General features: G+C 38.8%; 1 protein-coding gene across 3 annotated transcripts in view; it reads right to left on the reverse strand.

The window, feature by feature from the left end:
* The window catches only part of LOC139749578 (glycerophosphocholine phosphodiesterase GPCPD1-like), a 167,162-nt gene that overhangs the window by 57,334 nt on the left and 82,528 nt on the right, over positions 1 to 27,300 (reverse strand). For all 3 annotated transcript variants that reach the window (XM_071663646.1, XM_071663645.1, XM_071663647.1), the window contains exons 5-10: positions 24,623 to 24,792; positions 23,899 to 24,039; positions 15,718 to 15,828; positions 2,875 to 3,031; positions 2,259 to 2,397; positions 1,812 to 2,037 (exon numbers count right to left, since the gene is read on the reverse strand). In XM_071663646.1, the coding sequence (XP_071519747.1) occupies positions 1,812 to 2,037; positions 2,259 to 2,397; positions 2,875 to 3,031; positions 15,718 to 15,828; positions 23,899 to 24,039; positions 24,623 to 24,792 (944 nt within the window). The remainder of the gene's footprint in view (positions 1 to 1,811; positions 2,038 to 2,258; positions 2,398 to 2,874; positions 3,032 to 15,717; positions 15,829 to 23,898; positions 24,040 to 24,622; positions 24,793 to 27,300) is intronic.

Here is a 27,300-nt window from a genome sequence, read left to right on the forward strand (position 1 = left end):
AATGGGAGGAGTTTAGTTAGTGTTAAATTACCTTCACTCTTGACTGGATCTGGAATAAAGAAGGACTATTATAAAATCTGTAAGGAAAAGTAGTGAAAGTTAATATACGTCACAATTCAAAACAAACTTTTGTTCTTCTGGAGACACTAAAAGGTGAACCTTACTGCTAGGAAAAGTCAGAACTCAATGCATGGGATGATGTACCACTGGAAAATTCAGACACCTGCAATCTAAAAACTTTAGTTAAGAATTAAAAATATATATAAACATACATATACACATACATACATACATGTATACATATATATATATATATATATATATATATATATATATATATATATATATATATATATATATGAATACTGAAGTGAAACTCACTGTATAAAACAAAACCAGGCCCTGTTGCTTTACGAGATCCATCTTACTGTTGTTCAACACCCAGTACTCTTCTTACTAATGTTGCAAAAAATAATACCCACCTTGTTGCAGTTCTTGAACCACCTTACTGTCATATAAGAGCAACCTAACTACTACTGAATATCCATCTTGAAATTAATAAAGATGCATGCTGCTGCTAGAATGACCCCATCAACTTGCTTCAAAAGAACCAATTTGGTGCTACACATATCAAACACTTTAATGATGATGCTTCACAAAGTCTACCAAACTGCTCAAAAAATGGACTTACAAGATGCCCTCCAGGTTCTTGCATTGTTACTAGAGACCTCTCCCACTATTACTGAAGAACAACCCCATAGCTACCTAAGCCCCACTTTGCTGCTACAAAATACCCACCACACTTAAATATAAGAACCTCACTCCTATCATGCAAAGCCCAACTTACTAATGCACTACCAAAGAACCCACCACTCTAAACCTGAAAATCTACCCAGATACTACCAGAAATCCACCTTCCTGTTATATATGAATAACCTTGTTGCTAACCAAAATCCATCTTACTTTTCCCTTAAGGTACATCAAGAAGCTAAAGTAAACCCAACTTGCTGGTACTGTCCATGTTGCTACACAGGAAACACCTTATAGTTACATATGATCCTTCATGATGCTACTTAAAAACCACTTTGCTGCTACCAAAGATCCATCCTTCTGCAATATAAAACCAACCTTGCTGCTCCACATGGTCTATCTTTTTAACACCCAAGACTCACCTTGCTGCTCCATGGGGTCCACTCTCCTGTCAGTGAGATCTCACCAATTACCTAAGTTCCACCTTGTAGCTATTCAACCTTCCTGCTACACGACGCAATACCTACCCTAAAACCCATCTCACCGCCTCATATGACTCCAAGTTACCAAAGATTAATCTGTATGTCAAAGAACCTAAAAACTCGTCTTACTTATCAAAAGACTAACTTTCAGAGATATCCAAATATTGTCTCAAAAGGGCCATTCAAAACTCCAAAGCCATCTTCCTATGACACAAGACTTATGAGTTCCAACAATCCACCTTGTGGCCATGTAGGACCTACTAATTCTCCAAGAACCAATCTATTACTCTGAAAGGATCACTCTACTGTAGTATATGTGCGAACATTTTCCCAAGGCCTAACTCACCGCTAAATAAGCCATCACTTATGCAGGATTGCATCTTGTTGTTACAAGAAAACCAAAAGTTATGTAAGGCCTTCCTTGCTGCTTTGTAAGACCCACTTTCCCTATGAAAAACATCAAAAGCTTACCTGGCCACTACTAGTCCAGTCTTACACCTTAGCATGACAAATTTTAATGCTTACCTTGCTGCTACTACTCTGCTGCTACATAATTTCTACTTCAATACACCCACCCACCTTGAGTGCCTGAAGCTGCGATAGTGTTAGGTCCTTGATGGGAATCTCCAAGAGGTCAGTTTGGTCCTGTTCCTTTTTTCGCTTGAGAGCAATGCAGGCATGAAAGTCATGGTAGATCACTGGCACCAAATCTTTGCTTAGTTGAACGTCAAATTCCACCATGTCTGCCCCTATCTCTGCTGCATATTTCAAGGATGCAATGGTGTTTTCTCTGATGTTTGCACAGCTTTGAAAAGAATATGGGAACCTTAAAACTACCTGGTCATATCAACAACTAAAATTCTTAATATGAACAACCTTAACCTACAGTATCATCTTAACAAGAATTATTATCTGATGATCAACTAACAGACATAAAAGCCTTTGTTGTGCATCCTGGTGAAATTATCCTTGTTCAATATTAACCATACTAATCAGGTATATTACTGAATGAAAAAAGGAATGTACCTTTTGGGTTCTGAGTGGTAAGAATTTCCCGCACCTCGATGACCGACCTCAAGCCCTTTCCAGCTGTCCTTCCAATGGCGAGCATATGACACACTCATGTCTCCTCCAAATTCCATGGGGTAGACCACCATATAGTGTACTACCAGCAAAATAAACAAGAGTAATGTAACAACAAAGTAAGCAAGAGCTAAAAGTCTTCTTATGTACATGAGCTTTCTATTAACGTGCTAGAAGTCATGTTATAAGTTCTGCTCCTTCCTCACAATCAAACATATATAGACAATAATTCTGATCACAACAGCATGTACTTACCAAGACCAACAGGCAAAGCACCTTGGAAAATTTCACGTGGGGTTTAAGTCTTCCTCCACCATTTTTACCTTCCAGAGGCAGAGAGAAAATACTTTCAAGCCCTACCTAGTGTGAAATGCTAGCACAATACTAAAGCAATTCTCATGAGCCAAACTGACAAGGGCTACCATGTAACAAATGTGTCACTAACAGACATCATGAATGATGTTAGCTTGCATGTCCTATTCAGCTAAGAATGTCATTACGACAGAAAACCTTGAGACATCACCAGCCATCACTTCTGTGGGCTTCATGCAATACTCACCAGTAAGTTGTCCAACTGGAATGTGCTTAGGAGAGGTAATTGGAAGTGTTGCTACCCCATAATTCTCTTTCATGTTTGATGGCAACACGTATGAACATCCCAGATAGCGAGGAATCTCTTCACCTGATTCTTCAATGTAGAAATCACACAGGAAAGCCTGTCAAAGACACAACAAGCTAAAACCTCAGTAATGGATACGAGAAAGTCAGTACCATTAAGGCATGACCCAGGGTAAAAGAAGATAATGACCAGTGTAAAACTGGACTGATTAATATGTTGTTCTCTTCACTTGTGATAATGAAACACAGAATTATCAACATTAACAGCATATCATCTAAATTTAGCTAAAACTCATCAACATATATAACATGTTTATTCCACAAGTATATCAATTACAGACTTTCATCGACTCTACTTAGTATCTTTCAATGGTGAGGTTTAGCCAAGAGGTTAACCTAACCTAACCATCTCTAGGTCCTCTTGCCAGATGTACCTGAAATTTCTTTATCAACAACAAAAATAATGTATATGGCATATTTCTTCTAAGATCCTCTTCTACAAAGAGGATATATATATATCTATATATATAAAAGCACTTACTACTGAAAAAGAATTAAAGTAATATACATATAGATATATACACAGGTATATAATTATAAGCACAAACTCGCCAAGGGCTTCCTCCACAGCCTCAGCCAACAGGAACGTCGCACCTGGTACCAACCTTAAGCCAGATTCTGATCAGCCAAAGATCTTTAACCATCGCTGTAATGTGGAGATTAGGCTGTCATACACCATATCTTCTGATGAGCCTGCATTATTAGCCTCCAAAGAGACTAAAAATTTTCACTCATCTCCATCTCCAAAAGAGGATAAAATTGATCGAGGACATTTCTTATCTCTGGCTATACCATCATCCTTAACTGCAAAATGACTCCATAGGAAAGCTAACAAGCACCCGGAGACTACCTGACACTACTAAAATGGTACATGATAATGATGACAACAGTTTGAAGGTGAAAAATCCATCTTTGCATGAGGCGCTGCTTATTTTTTCTTCGGCTCATTTACAAAGTATATGTGTATTAAACCAATATAGATAATGACATGACCAAAAAGACTGCTTACATTCCCACTGTCAATTACACCCCTACAACAATAGCCTTTCATTCAGGAGGAAAAAGGAAGTAATAACATGCAATTATGGGAATAAGACCTAGAAGACCCAAGGTACAAAGGAAGGATGAGTGAATAAAACACAAGCACACATCTAACATATTCTTTCCAAGCCCATTTCATTAGTACACTCTCAAATAGGCTCTTCTACACATTCTAGCAACCTTCTCTATTACTGCAAACACATCATTCCTGTGCATTTCTTCCCAAAATGGACCAGAAATATGTCTAACTTCCAGCACTCTTCCAACTTTCAAAGTACCTTCAATTTTTGTTTCCGTTTGTTTCTGCTCTCAATTTATAATTCAGTTCATTTGCATTTCATATTCTGCCTACATTTTCAACATGTCCCTCTTCACTTGCATTAATGAAGCATCTCATTTCATAAAGGACCATAATCATAAACATGACACAATGCAATACACTTAATATCATAAGGCATGTTTCTGGCCATTCAATTACCTGATTATACTGAGAGAAGTGCTGAAAGTCAACCAAACCACTTGTACACAGATATATACAATGAGAAGAATGTCAAATTTTGTTAGTGTGCAACAGCAGGCAAAACTGGCACTGAGAATCTGCTACATATTGCAACATAGGTTTTGAGTAAGCTACATTGTTACCAGTTTACCCTCCACTTTCAACTTCCTAAACAGCTAAGAAAGATAAATATGTGCCATATCGACATATGTTAGTGCAGATAAAATGTGATAAATGATATGCCTTGGTCAATGTATAATTCAGAGATTAAGATAGCAAGATGGGTATAATGAAAAGTCTATTTCTCTGTCCATTTAAAATCAATGCTAATGTAAAACATGTAGCACTGGCCCTGGAATTTGCCTTCATGCATTCCTAGTAAGCCGACTTTTCCTTGCTGAAAGGTTGCCATGCACCGAACTAGGAAACAGAATACATCATATACTTTTCTTTCACGACATCCATTCTTCCAAACAGCAGCAGCAGCAGAAAAAAAAAAAAAAAAAAAAAAAATAGCAATTCATGTCAATTTCATCTCAGGGTGCTTTAGCCAAATACATGCTTTGGATAGGAGGATGAAAGGATGGGTGGGGATAAGGTTAGGAGTCACTCTGAGCACTAGGTCAAGACACTTCATCCTGACCTAGACAGATCTTCGAGCATCAAGCCTGGAAACATCAGCTCAGGGCCTTGTCCCCTATCAGCACAATGTCTGAAAGAGGAAATAATAAAATCTGATAATATAATAACACTATTCACTCTGTTTATCGTCCAGACTTCTTCTGATGTTGACATGGATTCAAATGACAGTTTTTTCAATATCCCACTTCCCCTGAAAGACTCAAAAGGAGTTAAATCCTGCAAGGAAAGATAGTGGAAGAGTTACATTACACTCACAATATATGTTCATACTATGTTCATACTACTTGCCATTTCCCGCGTTTGCGAGGTAGCGCAAGGAAACAGACGAAAGAAATGGCCCAACCCACCCCCATACACATGTATATACATACACGTCCACACACGCAAATATACATACCTACACAGCTTTCCATGGTTTACCCCAGACGCTTCACATGCCCTGATTCAATCCACTGACAACACGTCAACCCCGGTATACCACATCGATCCAATTCACTCTATTCCTTACCCTCCTTTCACCCTCCTGCATGTTCAGGCCCGATCACACAAAATCTTTTTCACTCCATCTTTCCACCTCCAATTTGGTCTCCCACTTCCCCTCGTTCCCTCCACCTCCGACACATATATCCTCTTGGTCAATCTTTCCTCACTCATTCTCTCCATGTGCCCAAACCATTTCAAAACACCCTCTTCTGCTCTCTCAACCACGCTCTTTTCATTTTCCACACATCTCTCTTACCCTTACGTTACTTACTCGATCAAACCACCTCACGCCACACATTGTCCTCAAACATCTCATTTCCAGCACATCCACCCTCCTGCGCACAACTCTATCCATAGCCCACGCCTCGCAACCATACAACATTGTTGGAACCACTATTCCTTAAAACATACCCATTTTTGCTTTCCAAGATAATGTTCTGGACTTCCACACATTCTTCAAGGTTCCCAGGATTTTCGCCCCCCTCCCCCACCCTATGATCCACTTCCGCTTCCATGGTTCCATCCGCTGCCAGATCCACTCCCAGATATCTAAAACACTTTACTTCCTCCAGTTTTTCTCCATTCAAACTTACCTCCCAATTGACTTGACCCTCAACCCTACAGTACCTAATAACCTTGCTCTTATTCACATTTACTCTTAACTTTCTTCTTTCACACACTTTACCAAACTCAGTCACCAGCTTCTGCAGTTTCTCACATGAATCAGCCACCAGCGCTGTATCATCAGCGAACAACAACTGACTCACTTCCCAAGCTCTCTCATCCACAACAGACTTCATACTTGCCCCTCTTTCCAAAACTCTTGCATTCATCTCCCTAACAACCCCATCCATAAACAAATTAAACAACCATGGAGACATCACACACCCCTGCCGCAAACCTACATTCACTGAGAACCAATCACTTTCCTCTCTTCCTACACATACACATGCCTTACATCCTTGATAAAAACTTTTCACTGCTTCTAACAACTTGCCTCCCATACCATATATTCTTAATATCTTCCACAGAGCATCTCTATCAACTCTATCATATGCCTTCTCCAGATCCATAAATGCTACATACAAATCCATTTGCTTTTCTAAGTATTTCTCACATACATTCTTCAAAGCAAACACCTGATCCACACATCCTCTACCACTTCTGAAACCACACTGCCCTTCCCCAATATATATATATATATATATATATATATATATATATATATATATATATATATATATATATATATATATATATATATATATTTTTATAGTGGCCAACATGACATGGGCAAAACATGCCTCAATAAAGGCCTTCTTGGGTAAACAAGTTATAGGGTAAGAAAAAGCATGAAGAAATTATTCAGAGATCCTCAGGGGTTTGTAGACCTAACTTCTAGAGACAGAAGGGTTATAAAAAGAGATAGAAAAAGATGGATGAGGGTTCCAAAGTGTCACTATTTGTGGGAAGGAGGTATAACTATCAATCCTAATGTGACTGGTCTCCAGAAAAGAAACTGTAGGACAGAACAGCCAGATGTGAGTTACAGGTCCAAGACCTGGTGGTAGGGACACATACAGACATTTCATGAGAGCAGAGGCCAATATAATACTTGAAGATCAGAAAGAGGGCAGCAACCTCATGGAGGACAGAGAAAGATGGTTGGAGAGAGGTGATACCTGGAGAACTAATGAAATGGAAGGCTTTTGATTCTGCTCAGGCAAATAGAGAGATATAGGAAGTCACCCCAAATATGTCAACAGTAATCCAACCTGGGTCAAATAAGACCCCTACAGATATACCTGCTTACAACAGAAATAATTATGGCACATAAACAATATTCCTAGTTTGTGGTAGGCAGATTCTGTAACACTGAATGAGGGGTTTCCAAGAAAGTGGAGGATATGGTTATGCCCAATAAGTTTATCTTCTTGTAGAGATGAATTGTAGTGTTTTGAAACTGGAGTTGGGGGAAAAGAGGACATTCACAAAGAGATGTTGATAGAAACTCCATTTTAGTACCCATTGGATCTAAATGGTTTTCTGTTTCCCTGTTCCAAGATACTGCACAGGTATGAATCATGGAGATGTTTTCATTTCAAGAAAGAGAATGATTCTAAAAGTGTGCATGAAAAGGGAAAATGAGCTGAAGTATGTACAGTGACATCATTGGCACTAGAGTAAATAAAGCTGTATGATGAACAGAGATCACTTATGGAGAGACAAAAGTAAATGATCAGTCAGTAACCTGAAGGACCCCACTGCTGAAAGAATAAGAGAAACTCACTCCATCAATGATTACTGCAGTGGACCAGCTAAAGAGGAAACAGAGAAAAGCAGAAAATCCAAAAGATATAACTTTGGAAAGCAAAAATTTAAGCCACAATCTGTCAAGTCATCTGAAAAAAGTTGAAGGCCACAACAAATGGTTCACCGAAATCTCAAGAGGAGTCACCATAGATAAGTTACACAGGAAACAATCAATTTCAGAGTTTCAAAGACTTTGGAGACAGCAAAAATGAGAGCAAGGGGATAATAGTTAGAAGGGTTAGAATGGGCTCATTTCTCAGGGATGGGCTACACCACAGCAGGCTTCCAAGGAGTTGGAAAAATGGAGGAGGCATGCTATCAGGGCCATACAACTTGTCCACTTGAAGCTGGGAAGGACTCAGTAGACCCTGCACAAACAAAGGGCATAGGTTGTGAGAGATGGGAAGGAAAAATAACATGGAATCATCCAAAGACGAATTACAGGAGAAACAAGTATCAAAAAGAGTGGCATTAACAGCTGAAGAGTTAGCTATAGATTACTCAGGGCAAATGAGAGGAGGAGAGGTTAAACTAAAGAATCACTTCCTTCACACCATGGTAACCAATAGACAATACGTCCAGTCACACTAAGCCTCAGACTCATACATGTATTTTGGATATATTCCCTGAATGTAAATGCCCCATAATCTTGCTCTCCCTTAACATTTACTTTATCAGTCAAACTTGGATATATTTTCTTTTACCTCATAAGTTTTCTCTACAAGATTCAGTTTTTGATCTGTCACTCTGCTAAGTTCCTTCCCTGTCTCCATCAATTTCCATTATTCCTCATATAATCTACTTTTCTCAATCTACATCCACTTAAAAAAAAAAGTGCTGAAATCTAAACTTTTGACTGTACACTCTTTACTACACAACCTAAGAAACTCACAATTCTGCCTATGTAACATGGCAGACGTTTAGGAATCCGTCTTATATCATCAATATCTTTACCTGTCTATCTCTTGTTTATCACTAAAAGTCACTCATTAACTTGCAACTTAACCAAGGTCATAATACAAAAAGTTTAAATAAAGTATACTTTAAACAATATACAGTTCTGTCCCAGCATCTAAGTATTAAATGGCATAAGATTGGATTTTGCCTGAATTCCGCCACTTTTAAGATGGTCCAAGCTGGACCTTAAGCTGGCTCACAACTTGAGGAAAATTCCACATTTGGGCATGAAACTTTAAACAAGTGTTGAATAGCATAAAACCCATGACTCTAGTATGGCTTTTGCCTCATTCATGCCCCTTATAAAAAGCCTCAACCTTGAAATTTAACCTAAATCAAAATTTACAAGAAAATTCTTACTCAGGGAATGGAGCTTAATTTTGATATTTTTGATATTTTCCAAACAATATTTCCACCCATTCATTCTTCAGCACCAATAAAAATGATGCAATGCAGGTAACACGTGTTTCATGAAACACCCTTCTAGGTGTTCAGTATTTCAATATTTCATCCTTCACTCTAACAGATGTGCTAGAAACATCTTAAACAGAAAGGCATTCCATGGAAGATGTGCTGCCTGCATTGGAATATAATTATTGAGAGTACAGTACATTACAAGTGGGTGAATAAACTGTGTGGAGAATATCAAAAACAATTGTACTAAGTTTCTTGGTCCAAGAGGGATTTTTCTTCAAATGATGTGCCACGTTAAGTTCAAAATCAAACCTTTTTTTAATAAAGGGCATGACTATGGGAAAATCCAACCCATAGTAATTATGCCCTTCTGTTCTTTAGATGCAAAGAAACAAATGTACAGATTAAAGCATACAATCTGATGTGTTCAATCTAACCTGTACAGATCAGGTCAGGTCAAACACATCTTGACTATACTAGGGTGTAGCTCCTAATGATGGATGGACATAGATAACGAGAGCAACATACAGAATAAACAGAAAGTGCTTGCCATCTTATGCAGCCAACACAATGAGAGAAAAAGTGACCAATAAGTATCTGCCATGCTATAAAGGTAACATATCTCTTTCAAGATGGATTCCTAACGAATTCTTAATTAACGTTCAATACCCTTCCACACTCTTTCACTTACATGCACCATTAGTCTTTAATATAATCCTCTTCATACATAATTTTAGCTACAATTTTTCACTACAATGTCAATTCAATCAAAGAATATCTTTAAAATTATGCCTTTATATTCTTTCCTATGTTTAATCATCACCTACAAGACATGATCTCTCTCCTCTTAAAATTCCATCATCTCAAATACTACATACAGCCTCAAAGCATTCAACAATTCTCTTCTAGTTAATATCATGCTTGTATCTAATTCCAAACCATTGGTAGCAAGAACATTTTATATACAGTTGGTGATCAGGGAAAAACTGAGTTTCAATTCTACTGCATCCATATTATGTACTGGAACAATACTGAAAGGATTAGAATAGGTAATGAAGAGGATATAACGATCACAGCTATCGATGATAAGCTTATTACAGCCAACAGAAATATGCAAAAAATAAGAACATTCTGTGATGCAATTCCATTCTACAAGGCAAGGAAAAAACCAGGATAACTAATAATTGTCATGCAATATATGTTTAGGTAAGAAAAAAGTCAAGACTATCAAAGGTCAAACTGGAACATCTATTGTAAATTTCAACAAAAATAAAGGTATTAACCCTTTCACTGCAGCTGGGAGACATATGCCCCAGTAATTCATTTTTCCATTTGCTAAAGCTGGGGCATATACAAGTTGATAATTCTTTTCTATTTACTGCAGCTGTGGCATATACTTACAGCCATTAAAGCTTGTAGTAGCATATTAAAGTAGCATATCACCCATTCTTTCCATATTCTAGAGCCCAAATTTTTCTCGACATACTGGACAGTATATGTGATGTCAAAAAAGCCTGTACAATATATACACCCTCATATTATGATATAATTTTTGAAACAGTCACTCTCAAAGGATTATAGATATTACTGATGAAAGCAGTTAAGAATTATATATGTTTGAGACAAAACAAAATTCAAAAAAATACCACACACCTGAAAATATTCTTGGAATACCTTTTATGCCGAGTAGCGAACAACACAAGTTAAATGGCAAAAGCACATGTTAACAAGATCTCACCTGGATGGGTTGTATATAATTCTCTTTAGTAAATTTTTCAAGTTAGTCTTAATGACAAATCCCTGGAGATATATTTTTTGAGTATCTAAAAATAACCCACACACAGAATGTGTCTTGGATAGTAGGAATGCCACAGTGAAAAGATAAAAAATGAACGTGAAAGCATAATCAATATCTTATAGTCTAAAGGGTTTGAGGGTCAGATAAGTGATCTCCTGTCTAAAGTGGCTGCAAGCATGCTGTTTTCATCAATAACCAAATGCAACATTTGTAAGAATCACTTTGCATAACTTATGTCTGTCGTCCAACGTCCAAACACCACTAGACATTAGGAGCATAAATATCTTAGATGAGGATGTTGGAAGAGTAATTTAGGATCAGTTGAAATGGAAGCATTTTTGTGTGGACACCAGCAAAAATAGACTGTGATCCCTCTACAAAGAAATGACTAGGTGTGCATAGTGAAGGAATGTGAAGCATTCTCAGCCATCTAGAAATTTGTGTTTCACTTCAACACACTGGTCATGGGTTAAGGATAAGTGAGTGATCTGAGAGGCTGTGTGTACCTCATACAACCCAGGGAATCAGGAACAGAATCAATTATGTATTGTCACTTTCCAAATGAATGAACAGAGAAAAGAGACAAGGGTGAGCAAGGGTGATTCCCAGAAGGCTCAGACTGGGATGTCTGAATGTATGTGGATCTAACTACAATGGCAGGAAAGGAGAGACAGGTTCTATGTTTGAGGAGAGGAACCTGAGTGTTCTAGCTCTGAGCTAAAGGTGAAGGAAGTACCAAAGTAGTATATCCTGGGGTTCGAGAGGGGAGGAAAACAAAGGAAGGGGTTGAGAATGTGTTAGAAAGTGTAAGGAAGTTAATCTAAGACAGGTACCTGTGGCACACCTGATACAGCATCTTCAACATACATATCCATTTGCTATTATCATGAATTACCTGTTTGTTAAACACACCCCAATTAACCTTTCTAAATTACCTTTACCTTTTATTTTTCAGTTTACTACACTAAACTAAAATTCTGATGGTGACCTTACCAAAGACTTTAGCAAAGTCAAGGAAACCAGTGTCCACCTTCATTCTTTACATAAGCATTTCATGTATACTTCTGCAGTGTAATAACTGCTAAACTTGTGTATTTCTGCTTTAAACAAATGCATGCTAACCTTCTCTCATCCAGTCACTGCCATAGTTGCATATAAGTCGTGGTATTCTATTTGCTTTTCACTGTGGGTGTACTTTTTAAGATTAAAATTCTTGTAATGCTCATTTCTGCCTTGAGGCAAAATAAAAGGCCACTACTGCTTGCGCAAGGTAGCATCTACACAATAGTGCGAGATTCTATCATCATCATTATCACACGTGATCACAATTTCCTGTGTTACTGAGGTAGCATCAGAAAACAAAGAAAGACCCATCCACTCACATACACATATATATACTAATATACCAGATTCTACAGCCTACTTTTTTTTTTCCATACGCTGGAAAGTCTATAGTACTTTGAGAAACTGTAAACGCCTATCAAATAATGGATACTGGTGATGAAAACTTTTAGTAATTCATCTTGTTTTGTGTGTGTGACAAAAACATTTTCAGAAATACAAAACCTCTCACTAGATACACTTGACGGTACATCTGAAGTATCTCTTATGTCTAACAGCATAGCAAGATATCTTTATGAATGAGTGGCAAACAAAAGTAATTTTTCACCTAGCTTAGTTGTTTATAGTCTACTTTGAATATCATGTTCCGGCTAAACACAAAATGAAAATAACAGAAACACTTTTTCCACAATAATAGAAAAACTCAAGTACTCAGATGTACAATGAATTTTAAGACTGATGCAGAGGAGGTGTTAGGATAATTATTTTTGAGTACCTAGAAATACCTATGACGAGATCTTCCCTTGCCACAGTGTTGGCACATAATGCTTACCACATATGCTGCTTGTTTTGAAATATATGTTATTCTCTACTAACACACAATTGCACAGATGTCAATCCTGAGTTCAGTGAAACCATTTCACTGAATCTGTACGGAATTCTCTTAAAGGTTTTACAACTCATTTCTTTTGTATTTCTTGTTACATATAAAACAATAAAAATCTCTCAATTTCTCATTGAGCTTTCAAACACTCTTTTCTGATGCCATTTTGCTATATTGTAAGGATTTCTTGTGACTGTCAGGTTTTTAGGCGATGAATTCTTATTCTACTAGAAATATGAAGGAGCCTCTGCAAATACTGCAATAGAGTTGCCTTCTGCAGTGGCCTGTTAAGGGTGAAACACTAAAGGCTCATGTGCTGCATGGACTCTGCATGCAGTGTAGCTGAGAAGTGACTGGGTCTAAAGCCAAGTTGTATGGGTCAGTTTTTCATGGGGTTTGGAACAAGGAAACATGAGATGGGTAAGTCAGGGGGTCTGTAGAGTTTCAGGATGGGTTCTACGATGGCACTTTAAGATATGTCGATTTGATGTGTAACAAGATGTAGTTGAAGATATCTGTGACTAGATGGATTGCAACTGGGTAGAAGTGTTTTATGTGGAAGTCTGATATGTCAACTGTGCCAGCTGCAGGGAAGTTCCTTGAGGTTTTAACTGAATTCTAAGTGTCAAGGGGTGAGTAGGGTGAGAAAGGATTTGTTTAATGGTGAAGTTTGAGTAATTTATTCATAATTGTTTGGTTTGTGGCTTATTTCTGAGTTGTGCTTCATGGGAAAGGGGACGTTATCAATATGTAGCACAATGGAGATAACCATGATTAAAGCATCTATTTGTCCATGCTGTCTCAGCTATCATAAAAACAACTACATCCTCATTCCTTGAATTAGAGGTTTATGTGTCATTCTAGAAAGCTAATAACTGTGGTTATGTTGTTCTTCCTAGTACAGATTCATGTTGACCTTTACTGACATTAAGAGTGCACTGCATATCCTCTCATACTACAATTCTGCCTCAGCACAGACCCATACATCAAGAATGTCCTGTGTATCCTTTAATACTCCAAATATCTCAGCAATGACCCATATACTAAGAATGTACTATGTATCCTTTATACCTCAATAATGACCCATACATTAAGAATGAATTGTGCATCTTTTAATACTCCAAATATCTCAGCAATGACCCATACATTACAAATGTACTGTGTATCCATTAACATTATACATATCTCACATTGACCCAACATGAAAAATGTACTGTGTATCCTTTAATACCACACATATCTCAGCAATGACCCATGTATTAAGAATACTGTATATCCTTAATACTACACATATCTCACCACTGATCCATGTATTATGTATGTACTGTGTATCTTTTAATACTACACATATCCTCAGCACTAACACATATATCAAATAAGTACTGTGTATCATTTATTACTGCACATATATCAGCACTGACCCACGTATTAAAATTTGTACTGTGTATTCTTTAATACTACATTTATCTCAGCACTGACCCATGCATCAAGAATGTAACATCTATCCTTTAACACTACACTTACCTAAGTAGTGACCCATACATTAAGAATGTACTACCTATCCTTTAACATTATATTTATCTCAGCACCGGTCCATATTTCACGAATGTACTAAGTATCCTTTAATACTACACTGTAAGCAACAACATAGTGCCCTAAGCATTCCCTCAATGTTTTGGCACATCAAACTTTATGGAAAAGAAATGTATTATGTCTTGGTAAAACGCTATGTATCTCAAAAAATCTTAAAAGGCATATGGTATATCCTGACAATGTATAATGGAGTTTCCTTGAATCAATGTCCCGCATGTCTTAATATTTCTTTGTGTTCCCAAAACTCAAGCATGAATGTCCAACACTGATTCATTACTGTCCAATAAATGTGACCTACCTTCCTAACACTGTATAGGTTGTACCCCTCTAATCTGGCAACCTTAGGACCTGGCCATAGCCAATGCCGGAAAACAGAGCCAATGCCAGAAAACAGAAATTGACCCCTAAGTCATATACAGTTGAAGATCCAATCTCATAGTACTCACAGAAAGCCTTTAAAGAAGTTCCTTTATCTAATTTCTTTAGTAACTCCATCTTTTCAAGCATAGATAATGATTTATGCTTAGGCTTACTAGCACCATCTTCTACACTTCTTGGTCTCTTGGATGACATCCTGAAGGGTTGAAATACATCTGAATACAAGAAATTAACAGGACTGTTAATTAGCTCGGCTGCAGTGTAAAAACTTTTGGTACCATAGTGCTGCTCTAGTGGCAGATCCACAAACTAATAACCAATGGTGGCAGATTCAAAATGTTCCAGACCATGGGAGTTACCAGACCAAAGAGTTCTGGATTAGAGAGGTACAAACTGTATGTTTCATGGGCTATAACCTGTATAACTCAACACTACACCTACTGTCTAAAAACTAAGCTCAGTGTCTCAGTACTGAACAGTGCATCTGACCTGTATGACTGGCAGAAGGTACACCTCACACAGCAATCAAACTAACTAATCTAAATAGTCCAAGCTCGGCAAGGTTAAAAAAATAATGATAACAATAATGAATTAGTACTTCTGCAGGTAGGAAATTCATCTTGAGCAATCACATATAATAAAATCTAAAGCTAAAACTTACATTAGTATCTGCTTTAAGCATGCGACACTGGAACACAACGTAGTCTCCATTATTGCACACCACACCGAACTGCTCTTGTTGGAAGAATTTACACTGGTCTTCCTTCATTACCTGGGAAATATTACAGAGATAGAGTTAGAGCACGGTGTAGAATTTCCACTGAATGATTAAGTTATATTACAATAACTAACAAGATACAGGGATCACACTTACAAAGGATATATATATTTCTATCTACCTAATCAGCTATCATCATCATTCCATTCCTAAGTTAATAGGGCGGATCAAGTACACACAGTCTCCACAACATCACTCACACACATTCTCAACCTATGCCTCCACCTGCTTGTGGTTATGCCATGAGTGAAGTCACCCTCTGTAATTACCTATTTGAACGGTGTGGGAAGGGAGTTTTACTTCTTGAATTATCCATGCTGTCTGAATTAAACATGTCCTCATTCAATCTATTCCATTCATCTAACACTCTTATACTTTAGAGTATTTCTTTACGTCCTTATTTACAAATTTCTTAAATAATTTCATGTTATGTCCTCTGGATGTTCTATCCTTACATCTCTCAAAGACCTGTTAACTGTCCACTTTGTTGATCTCTTTTTGTGACCTAGAAAGGTTGTCATCAGGTCACCCCTCAGTTTTTTCTCTTCCAAGGTGGGTAAAATCAAAGCTCCAGCCTTCCCTGTTGCTTAGCTCTCTTAACTCTAGTACCATCTTTGTTGCCCTCCTCTGGACATTCTTTATGAATACTTTATGCTTTTTTAGATAAAATGACCAAACCTTAGAAAAATGTTCTAGTTCTGACCTTATACAGGATATAAGCGGCTGACTAAATATTTCCTTATCCATGTACTTGAGATCTATTCTGATATCTGCCAACAAACAAATTGTCTCAACAACTATTTTCCTAATAAGGGATTCTGGTGATAGATTGGGGACATTGTCAACCCCTAAGTCTCTCTCATACACAGAATCTTAAAGGTTATTTACCACTACATATTAATCATATTGCTTGGGGTGAATTTCATCAACCAGGCTTCAAACCAACAGTGGAGTCTGTCTAGATCCCCTTGTGGGATAATGCAACCTTCCTTGTTTTTCACCTCCCTCATGACCTTTGCATCATTTGCAAACATACTTAGGTATGATTGCATAACTGCAGGCAAGCCATTAATTTTTTTTTTTTTTTTTTTTTTTATACTTTGTCGCTGTCTCCCGCGTTTGCGAGGTAGCGCAAGGAAACAGACGAAAGAAATGGCCCAACCCCCCCCCATACACATGTATATACATACGTCCACACACGCAAATATACACACCTACACAGCTTTCCATGGTTTACCCCAGACGCTTCACATGCCTTGATTCAATCCACTGACAGCACGTCAACCCCGGTATACCACATCGCTCCAATTCACTCTATTCCTTGCCCTCCTTTCACCCTCCTGCATGTTCAGGCCCCGATCACACAAAATCTTTCTCACTCCATCTTTCCACCTCCAATTTGGTCTCCCTCTTCTCCTTGCTCCCTCCACCTCCGACACATATATCCTCTTGGTCAATCTTTCCTCACTCATCCTCTCCATGTGCCCAAACCACTTCAAAACACCCTCTTCTGCTCTCTCAACCACGCTCTTTTTATTTCCACACATCTCTCTTACCCTTACGTTACTCACTCGATCAAACCACCTCACACCACACATTGTCCTCAAACATCTCATTTCCAGCACATCCATCCTCCTGCGCACAACTCTATCCATAGCCCACGCCTCGCAACCATACAACATTGTTGGAACCACTATTCCTTCAAACATACCCATTTTTGCTTTCCGAGATAATGTTCTCGACTTCCACACATTCTTCAAGGCCCCCAGAATTTTTGCCCCCTCCCCCACCCTATGATCCACTTCCGCTTCCATGGTTCCATCCGCTGCCAGATCCACTCCCAGATATCTAAAACACTTCACTTCCTCCAGTTTTTCTCCATTCAAACTCACCTCCCAATTGACTTGACCCTCAACCCTACTGTACCTAATAACCTTGCTCTTATTCACATTTACTCTTAACTTTCTTCTTCCACACACTTTACCAAACTCAGTCACCAGCTTCTGCAGTTTCTCACATGAATCAGCCACCAGCACTGTATCATCAGCGAACAAAAACTGACTCACTTCCCAAGCTCTCTCATCCCCAACAGACTTCATACTTGCCCCTCTTTGCAAAACTCTTGCATTTACCTCCCTAACAACCCCATCCATAAACAAATTAAACAACCATGGAGACATCACACACCCCTGCCGCAAACCTACATTCACTGAGAACCAATCACTTTCCTCTCTTCCTACACGTACACATGCCTTACATTCTCGATAAAAACTTTTCACTGCTTCTAACAACTTTCCTCCCACACCATATATTCTTAATACCTTCCACAGAGCATCTCTATCAACTCTATCATATGCCTTCTCCAGATACATAAATGCTACATACAAATCCATTTGCTTTTCTAAGTATTTCTCACATACATTCTTCAAAGCAAACACCTGATCCACACACCCTCTACCACTTCTGAAACCACACTGCTCTTCCCCAATCTGATGCTCTGTACATGCCTTCACCCTCTCAATCAATACCCTCCCATATAATTTACCAGGAATACTCAACAAACTTATACCTCTGTAATTTGCCTTTGTACAATGGCACTATGCACGCATTCCGCCAATCCTCAGGCACCTCACCATGAGTCATACATACATTAAATAACCTTACCAACCAGTCAACAATAGTCACCCCCTTTTTTAATAAATTCCACTGCAATACCATCCAAACCTGCTGCCTTGCCGGCTTTCATCTTCCGCAAAGCTTTCACTACCTCTTCTCTGTTTACCAAATCATTTTCCCTAACCCTCTCACTTTGCACACCACCTCGACCAAAACACCCTATATCTGCCACTCTATCATCAAACACATTCAGCAAACCTTCAAAATACTCACTCCATCTCCTTCTCACATCACCACTACTTGTTATCACCTCCCCATTTGCGCCCTTCACTGAAGTTCCCATTTGCTCCCTTGTCTTATGCACTTTATTTACCTCCTTCCAGAACATCTTTTTATTCTCCCTAAAAATTAATGATACTCTCTCACCCCAACTCTCATTTGCCCTTTTTTTCACCTCTTGCACCTTTCTCGACCTCCTGTCTCTTTCTTTTATACATCTCCCACTCAATTGCATTTTTTCCCTGCAAAAATCGTCCAAATGCCTCTCTCTTCTCTTTCACTAATACTCTTACTTCTTCATCCCACCACTCACTACCCTTTCTAATCAACCCACCTCCCACTCTTCTCATGCCACAAGCATCTTTTGCGCAATCCATCACTGATTCCCTAAATACATCCCATTCCTCCCCCACTCCCCTTGCTTCCATTGTTCTCACCTTTTTCCATTCTGTACTCAGTCTCTCCTGGTACTTCCTCACACAGGTCTCCTTCTCAAGCTTACTTACTCTCACCACCCTCTTCACCCCAACATTCATTCTTCTTTTCTGAAAACCCATACAAATCTTCACCTTAGCCTCCACAAGATAATGATCAGACATCCCTCCAGTTGCACCTCTCAGCACATTAACATCCAAAAGTCTCTCTTTCGCACGCCTGTCAATTAACACGTAATCCAATAACGCTCTCTGGCCATCTCTCCTACTTACATAAGTATACTTATGTATATCTCGCTTTTTAAACCAGGTATTCCCAATCATCAGTCCTTTTTCAGCACATAAATCTACAAGCTCTTCACCATTTCCATTTACAACACTGAACACCCCATGTATACCAATTATTCCCTCAACTGCCACATTACTCACCTTTGCATTCAAATCACCCATCACTATAACCCGGTCTCGTGCATCAAAACCACTAACACACTCATTCAGCTGCTCCCAAAACACTTGCCTCTCTTGATCTTTCTTCTCATGCCCAGGTGCATATGCACCAATAATCACCCACCTCTCTCCATCAACTTTCAGTTTTACCCATATTAATCGAGAATTTACTTTCTTACACTCTATCACATACTCCCACAACTCCTGTTTCAGGAGTATTGCTACTCCTTCCCTTGCTCTTGTCCTCTCACTAACCCCTGACTTTACTCCCCAGACATTCCCAAACCACTCTTCCCCTTTACCCTTGAGCTTCGTTTCACTCAGAGCCAAAACATCCAGGTTCCTTTCCTCAAACATACTACCTATCTCTCCTCTTTTCACATCTTGGTTACATCCACACACATTTAGGCACCCCACTCTGAGCCTTCGAGGAGGATGAGCACTCCCCGCGTGACTCCTTCTTCTGTTTCCCATTATAGAAAGTTAATACAAGGAGGGGAGGATTTCTGGCCCCCCGCTCCCGTCCCCTCTAGTCGCTTTCTACGACACGCGAGGAATATGTGGGAAGTATTCTTTCACCCCTATCCCCAGGGATAGGGGTGAAAGCCATTAATACATAAGAATAATGGCCCCTGAACTGAACCCTGTGGCACTTAGTTGGTCACCTCTACCCATTTTGAAAAAGACTTCTCTCTGATGCTGTATCATGGTCTACTGATGAAATGGAGTCTCACTCCAATAAAGCCCATCATTTTCCTGTTGCTGGAAGTGGTGTAGCCTTGAATTTTTTTTCTTTATGTTGGAAGGTTCAAGTCATGGACAAAAGTCCACATCAAGGCCAGGCTTTGATTGAAATGTACAGAATTATGAAACAGGAAAAGAAAAGACAAGGGAGAGTATTTATGAATTTTGGAGAAAGAGGAAAACCTGTCTTTTGAAATGTGCCAGGTCATAGTTATTGAGAAAAACACAAAAAGGTAGAGAGTTCCAAAGCTTCGACACGTAGGGAAAGAAGCAGTTGTCAAAATGGCCCACTCTCGAGTTGCTGATGGCCACACAACAATCATGTGACACAGAAGCTTGCTGAGTACTGCATGGTCTAGTCAGTGGTGTGGGCATACAAGCAGCCAGCTCTCAGGAGCAAAAACCAAAGTAATACCTATAAAAGATGGAAAGTGAATCTACATTACAGTGTAAGGCAAGGGGGTCAAGTTTGAGAGTTAGCCTAGGACAGTTTACAAGTCAGACCACTTTCGATTCAACTCTGTTAAGTAAGGATGAAGAGCTAGAACAGATGCAGGAATCCCCCCAGATAAAGGGACTCTAGTGTTAGAAAATCACTATAATGTTTTTTCATACATTCTCGCCATTTCCCACATGAGCCAGGAAGTGTCAAGAACAGATGACAAAGCCTTATATTTCCAGCCACCTGCTCCTGCCCCTCTTAGTCACCTTCCACGACATGCGGGGATTATCCCCTATCACAAGAATAAAAATAATAATAATGATGATAATAATAATCCATTCAATGATGTGGTTACTGTATGGATGTGGGATATGGGATATAGATGAGGATATGCAGAGGAGGGTGGATGTGTTGGAAATTAAATGTCTGAGAACAATATGTGGTGTGAAATGGTTTGACTGAGTACATAATAATACAGTAAGAGAGAGAGGTGCAGTATTAGGATGAGTACAGTTGCGAGACTGAGGAATGAGAGATATTAAGGGACGCAGTGTTGGCATGTGGAAGGTGGGAGATGGGCAGGTGAGAAAGAATGGTGAATGGTCAGATAAAGTAAAGTTGCTAATAAATGAGAAAAGTGAAGTCTATAACTGGTACCTATGAGTGAAGGAAAGCACATAATCATGAGCTGTACAAGAGAAACCAGACAGAGGTCAAGAAGAAGGTGCACGGCTTGAAAAACACGGCAATGGAGAGCTAGGGTAAATGATTAACAGAACAGTTCAGGGAGAATGCGATATTTTGGAAGAAGGTAAAAAGTGTAAGAAAAACAAGAGAACAATGAAAGGGTCAAATGATGAAGTGGTAATAGGAAGTGATGAGGTGAGGAGGAGACGGAGGAAGTATTCTGAATGACTGTTGAATGTGTTCAAAGATAGGGTGGCAGATGTATGGTGTTCGGGTCAGGAAGGTGTGCAAAGTGAGAGAGTAATGGAGAGTGGTTCAGTGAAGAGAGATGTAGCAAAACTCTTGTGTAAGATGAAATGTAGTAAGGTGGTTGGAGCAGATGATACTGCAGTTGAATTTTATAAAAAAGGTGGTGATTGTGTTGTTGACTGGTTAGTTAGGATTTTCAGTGAATGTATCAATCATGGTGAAGAGCTTGAGTATTGGCAGAATATATGGATAATACTACTATATAAAGGTACAGGGGACTAAGGTGAGTGTTGAGCATACCTGGTAAGTTGTATGGGAGAGTGATGACAGAGTGAAGGCATATACAGAGCATCAGACTGGGGAGGAACAATGTGGTTTTAGGAGTGGGAGAGGATGTGCAGCTCAGATGCTTGCTTTGAAGAAAGTGTTAGTATTAGCAAAAACGAAGGATTTGTATGTGGAATTTATGGATCTGGAGAAAGCAATTGATGGGGTTGGTAGAGATGCCTTGTGGAAGGTCTTCCAAATATATGGTGTGGTAGGAAAGTTATCAGAAACAGAAAAGTTTTTCTCAAGAATGTAAGGCATGTGTGCGAGTTGGGAGAGAGGAGAGCAACTGGCTCCAGGTGAGGTTGTTCTGTGACAGGGGTGTGTGATGTTTCCATGTTTAATTTGTTTATGGATGGGGTAGTGTGGATGGTCAATGCAAGTCTTGGAAAAGGGCAAGTTTGCAGTATACAGGGGGTAAGGAGGGCATGAGGAGTGAGTCAACTGTTGTTTGCTGATGACACAATACTGGTGGTAGATTCAATTGAGAAACTGCAAAAACGGGTGAGTGGGTTTGGACGTGTGTGTAAAAAGAGGAAGCTGAGGGTAAACATAATCAAAATCAAAGTTGTTAGGTTTAATAGGGCAGAGGGACAGGTTAATCTGGGAGCAAGTTTGAATGGAGAAAATTCAGAAGTGAAGTTTTTTGATATCTGGGAGTGGATATGACAGCAAATGAAACTATGGGACCAGAAGTGAGTTTGGGGTGAATGAGGGGGTAAAGGTTATTGGAGCAATGAAAAATGTGTGGAAAGAGAGGTCATTATCTAGAAGGGCAAAAAATGGTATGTTTGAGGGTACAGTGGTCCCAACAATGCTGTCATTATGCGAGTCATGAGGATGTGCAGAGGAACGTGGATGTGTTTGGAAATGAAATATTTGTGGACAATCCATGGTGTGATGTGGTTTGACTGAGTAAGTAATAAAAGGTTAAGAGAGAGGTGTGGTAATAAGGAGGGTGTGGTTAAGAGATCTGAAGAAAGTGTGCTGTAATGATGCAGACAAATTGAGAGTATGAATGAAAAGAAGCTGACAGAGTACATATGTGTCAGAAGTGGAGGGGAAAAGAAGAATGGGGAGACCAAACTGAAGATGGAAAGATGAAGTGAAAAGTATTATGAGTGATAAGTGTGCATAGAACAAAGCAAATTGTTATGATGAGGTATACTGGGGGTGATATGCAGTCCCTTGAATTGTATAACTGAATGTACTGTATACAGTCAAGATTCTGCTGGCATCTGAGTTATTTGCCATACCACCACTCCTTTGGTTGAAATATCTAATGTATCAAACCTAATTCAAAGTATCACTTTTTTAATTGATGATTAAAAACAGATCAGTAAAGTTGATCCTATATTTCACAGAATATCTCTTTACTGTAAATATGAATCATACTATCTGTAATAAGTCAAACAACACTTACTGATACCCAAAGTTTCTTCCACACAAAATCTCATTTCTGCATTCATAACTGATGATCAGGAAAATGGAGGGCATGATTCAAATACTGGATACCATTACCTATCTATCTATGAGCAACTCTATTCCCATTATATTGTACCAAGGAATGGATCACAGGCATACAGACTCGAATCTCTGGAACAAACATCAACCTATGTTAAAAGTGCTCCAGTGAGTAAAAACCCGATTTCTAATTTTCTCAACTTCATCTACTTCTCAGGATTTATACACTTCCAAATTAGCTAACTTTGGCTTATCAGGAAAAACTAAAGATGTACTTCTCTGGGTTTACATACCTACAGGTTAGCTAACTAGGGCACATCAGGGAAAACAGATGAAGATGTATTAATGGAAGACACAGTATCACATGAAACTCACTGCAACTTCGGTGATGGGCCACGTGGGTTTGCTGTTTATTCGCAAGTTTGAGAGGTCAAAGTCTGAGTTCTCCTCCAATCCAGTGTGAGGTTCAAGAGGGCTGTTGCTCTCTAATTCTACAGGCGTCACTCTCACTCTCACCTGGGAATACAAGAATTACACTCATTACCAACTTTACCTACTAGATCTTTAAGTATTCCCTCAATTTCTTACAAACCTCATCTTTTATCGCTAGCAATTTCCTAAACTTACCAGAATACAAATGAAATTTATGTTACCTAACTTTAACTCCTACCTTCCTATTATACAATATAGAAAGAGGGAAGGCATGCATGAAATAGAAACTGGTAGGAAGTACAATCAAGGACTGTGTATGAAAGTTACTGCTATCTTTACAGATCTGTTCCCACAAGGGACATTTCCAAAAGTGACAAAATGGTACAGGTGTCATCAAGATGCTACTTTCCGACAATACAAACATACATGACACCAAGGTTGAGATAAATGTAGTAATAATACTTAAAAGAAAAGATATATCAATACTACAGTAACTTAAATTGCAACAGGATGGTTCATGAACAAATCTACAACACTTCCTAATGAAACACATTTGACAACAGCAGAGCTCATATCTGCAGAACTACATAGCACGAATGTGCTACTATATAAATGACAGGATTGTCTTACCTCTTTAGGTTATCAACTAATGCCCTCAGATATTTACCTTCTTGTTTTGATACTTTCTTTTAAAGAGCATCACAGGGTCATTGTAAAGGTTGGAGTTGCAGAGGCGCAGCTGTACCACAGTGTCCTTCACAAGCCATCCTTGATCCACTCGCTCAAATCCTCCATATGAACCAAAGCATTCCACTTGCGGGTCCACTGCACAGCTCACTGGGGATAAAAATGTGTTACTGATGCAAACAGTACTACAGATCACCAATCCATCTGATCCTAGAGAAAGACTTACCATTACTAAGAAAGAAATAAAAAAAGTACTTTCAGGGCTGTTCATGACAGTAAAAGAGATCATAAATATAAACGTTAGCAGGAAAAAATGCAGATAATCCAGTAAATGACTTAAGGATAAACGTCTGTAAAATCTTTAACCATGGAAGAGTAAATAGTTTGTCAGGGACTTGAGGCAAATGTATTTGTGGAGTTGCTTTCAAAGTAATTCTTTTGGAAAATAATTCCATTTGTTAATCCTATTTAGAAAAAGTAGTGTATTCTACCTCAAAGTCCTTGGAGTAAAACGCTTACCTTCTTACTAATCTAGTCGTAGAAAGATGCTCAGATCATTATCATCAGAGCTTCAGAAACATAATCAAAATACCTTTTAGCCTTCTTTTTTTTAAGCAAAACATTTCAAGGTCATAAGCACAGTTTTGACAGGATTTCTTTCTCAGTCTGGGAATATTCTTGGTTGTTCACCAGTGTGCTCCATTTATCTATCTATCTATAACTCTTACGTCTGTTCCCAACTGTAACTCCCTCAAGGGGATGGCAGTGGCAAAAGAGTTTCCATAGCTACTGAGATCCAATGGAGTTACGTGTACTCTTCCTAATCTATCTATCTTTTTTATTTCCTCTGTGGTTTGTCCCACAAGCCTGAGATACTTTTCTTGGAAATATACTGGCCAGGACCCTGTCCTGTCTCATATACTGACCCACTGCAATTAATTCAGAGGTAATCACAGGCATTGCCTGTCATTTGGTCCACTCTTAAGCCAGTCAGCAATGACGACATCAGTTTGCCTTCACTATACTGCCTTTCATCAACCACTCAATGCTCACATGTTTCTTGTTTTCAGAGTGCAATTGATATGCCACTTGGTCACTTCTAATCAGCTGGCTTTTAAGAATCAGTATACTTTTCTTTCATTTTATCAATTTTCAATAACTGTATTTTCATTTGCACTTATTTATATGTATATCTCACTTATTTATATGTATCTTCTAGCCTTGAATCAGGTTCTATTCATGTGATGTTTTTCCTGTATTACCAGCCTTTATGCTTCTGGGAACAAATGCACAAGTGTTTGTTATCTGTGAACAGCCGTGAACACCTGAGGGAGATGTAAGTGTTCAAACTTGTTCACTTTGTGGTTGTGCTGAAACTAGAGGATAAGGGGCCTTTGTGAACATGGCGCTGATGGTTCCAGTGCACATGTCTTTGTCTGTTTGTTATTTCTGATTTACAGTCATGATGTCTGTGATCTTATGGTGTAAGCACAGCAATGGTTGGGTAGCTAGTTATCTGACTCAACCAACAGTCTCATTACAGTAATCTAGTTATCTGGCTCAACCAACAGCTCATTACAGTAATACTGGAATTATCAAACAACCAGTGACTGGTATTGTATTACATATACCTCTCCTCACCCCTACCTTATTTTTTTTACTTAAAGGCTAATTCCCATTTCCCTTGTATATAGGGTCTTGCCAGAATGAAGGACCTCTATGTAATACTGTAGTTTCCACATCTGCGAGGCAGTGCCAGGAAACAGACAAAGAATGGCCTATCCACTCATGCACATATATTTATCAATAAACGCTCATATACACACATATACATATCAACATATACACATACACACAGACATCTATATATATGCACATGTGCATATTCATACTTGCTTGCACACAAAATATGTATCAATAATCTATTAGCGAAAAATTTACTTTTTGGGAATAAATTCTTATTTTCATTAGCTGGAAATATGGTGGATTCCATATCACTGAAATAACATTACTCAAGTTCATTCATGATGTAGTGGAAATACTTACTGGATACACATAATTTTTGTATATGTACTGTACTAGAGAATGGATGTAAGTGAATGCAGCATTTCTTCATCTGTTCCTTGCACTACTTCACTAATGCAGGAAACAGCAGTCAAGTGTGATAAAAAAGTGAAGAGTAATGTAATGGTTGGCAGGCAGCCACCTACCACGGGGGGTGTATTACCAGTACTACCCAACTAGGTATCAGGAGTGTTTGTAATGGGTGCATAGTGAGCCAGCACTTCAGTGGCTATCAAGTTGCACTCCTCTATCACAGATTGCTGTCTTTTCTTTCTGCCTCATCATCACATTGACTGCTGACATTCTGTCCACAAACAAATAATCTCTCTTTGTCATGCATGACACATGATAACACTAAACCAGCATTTTGGCAACTTGGTAAGAGCAATAGACAGAAGTAGTAGGTAGAAACATTAGGCAAAGCCATTAGCTAGAAGTAGTTGAAGCATTAGTCAGGAGCCTTTGAAAACACTGCACTGGAATTACCCTCTGCCACTGGCCTGCTAAGAGTAAGGCACAAAAAACTAAGAAGCAGCACTGGAGTTCACTAGTTATGGAGACTCTTTTGCCGTGACCATCCCCCTATGAAGATCC

This window comes from Panulirus ornatus, chromosome 7 (assembly GCF_036320965.1).
Source record: "Panulirus ornatus isolate Po-2019 chromosome 7, ASM3632096v1, whole genome shotgun sequence".
In the NCBI taxonomy this organism is placed as follows: domain Eukaryota; kingdom Metazoa; phylum Arthropoda; class Malacostraca; order Decapoda; family Palinuridae; genus Panulirus; species Panulirus ornatus.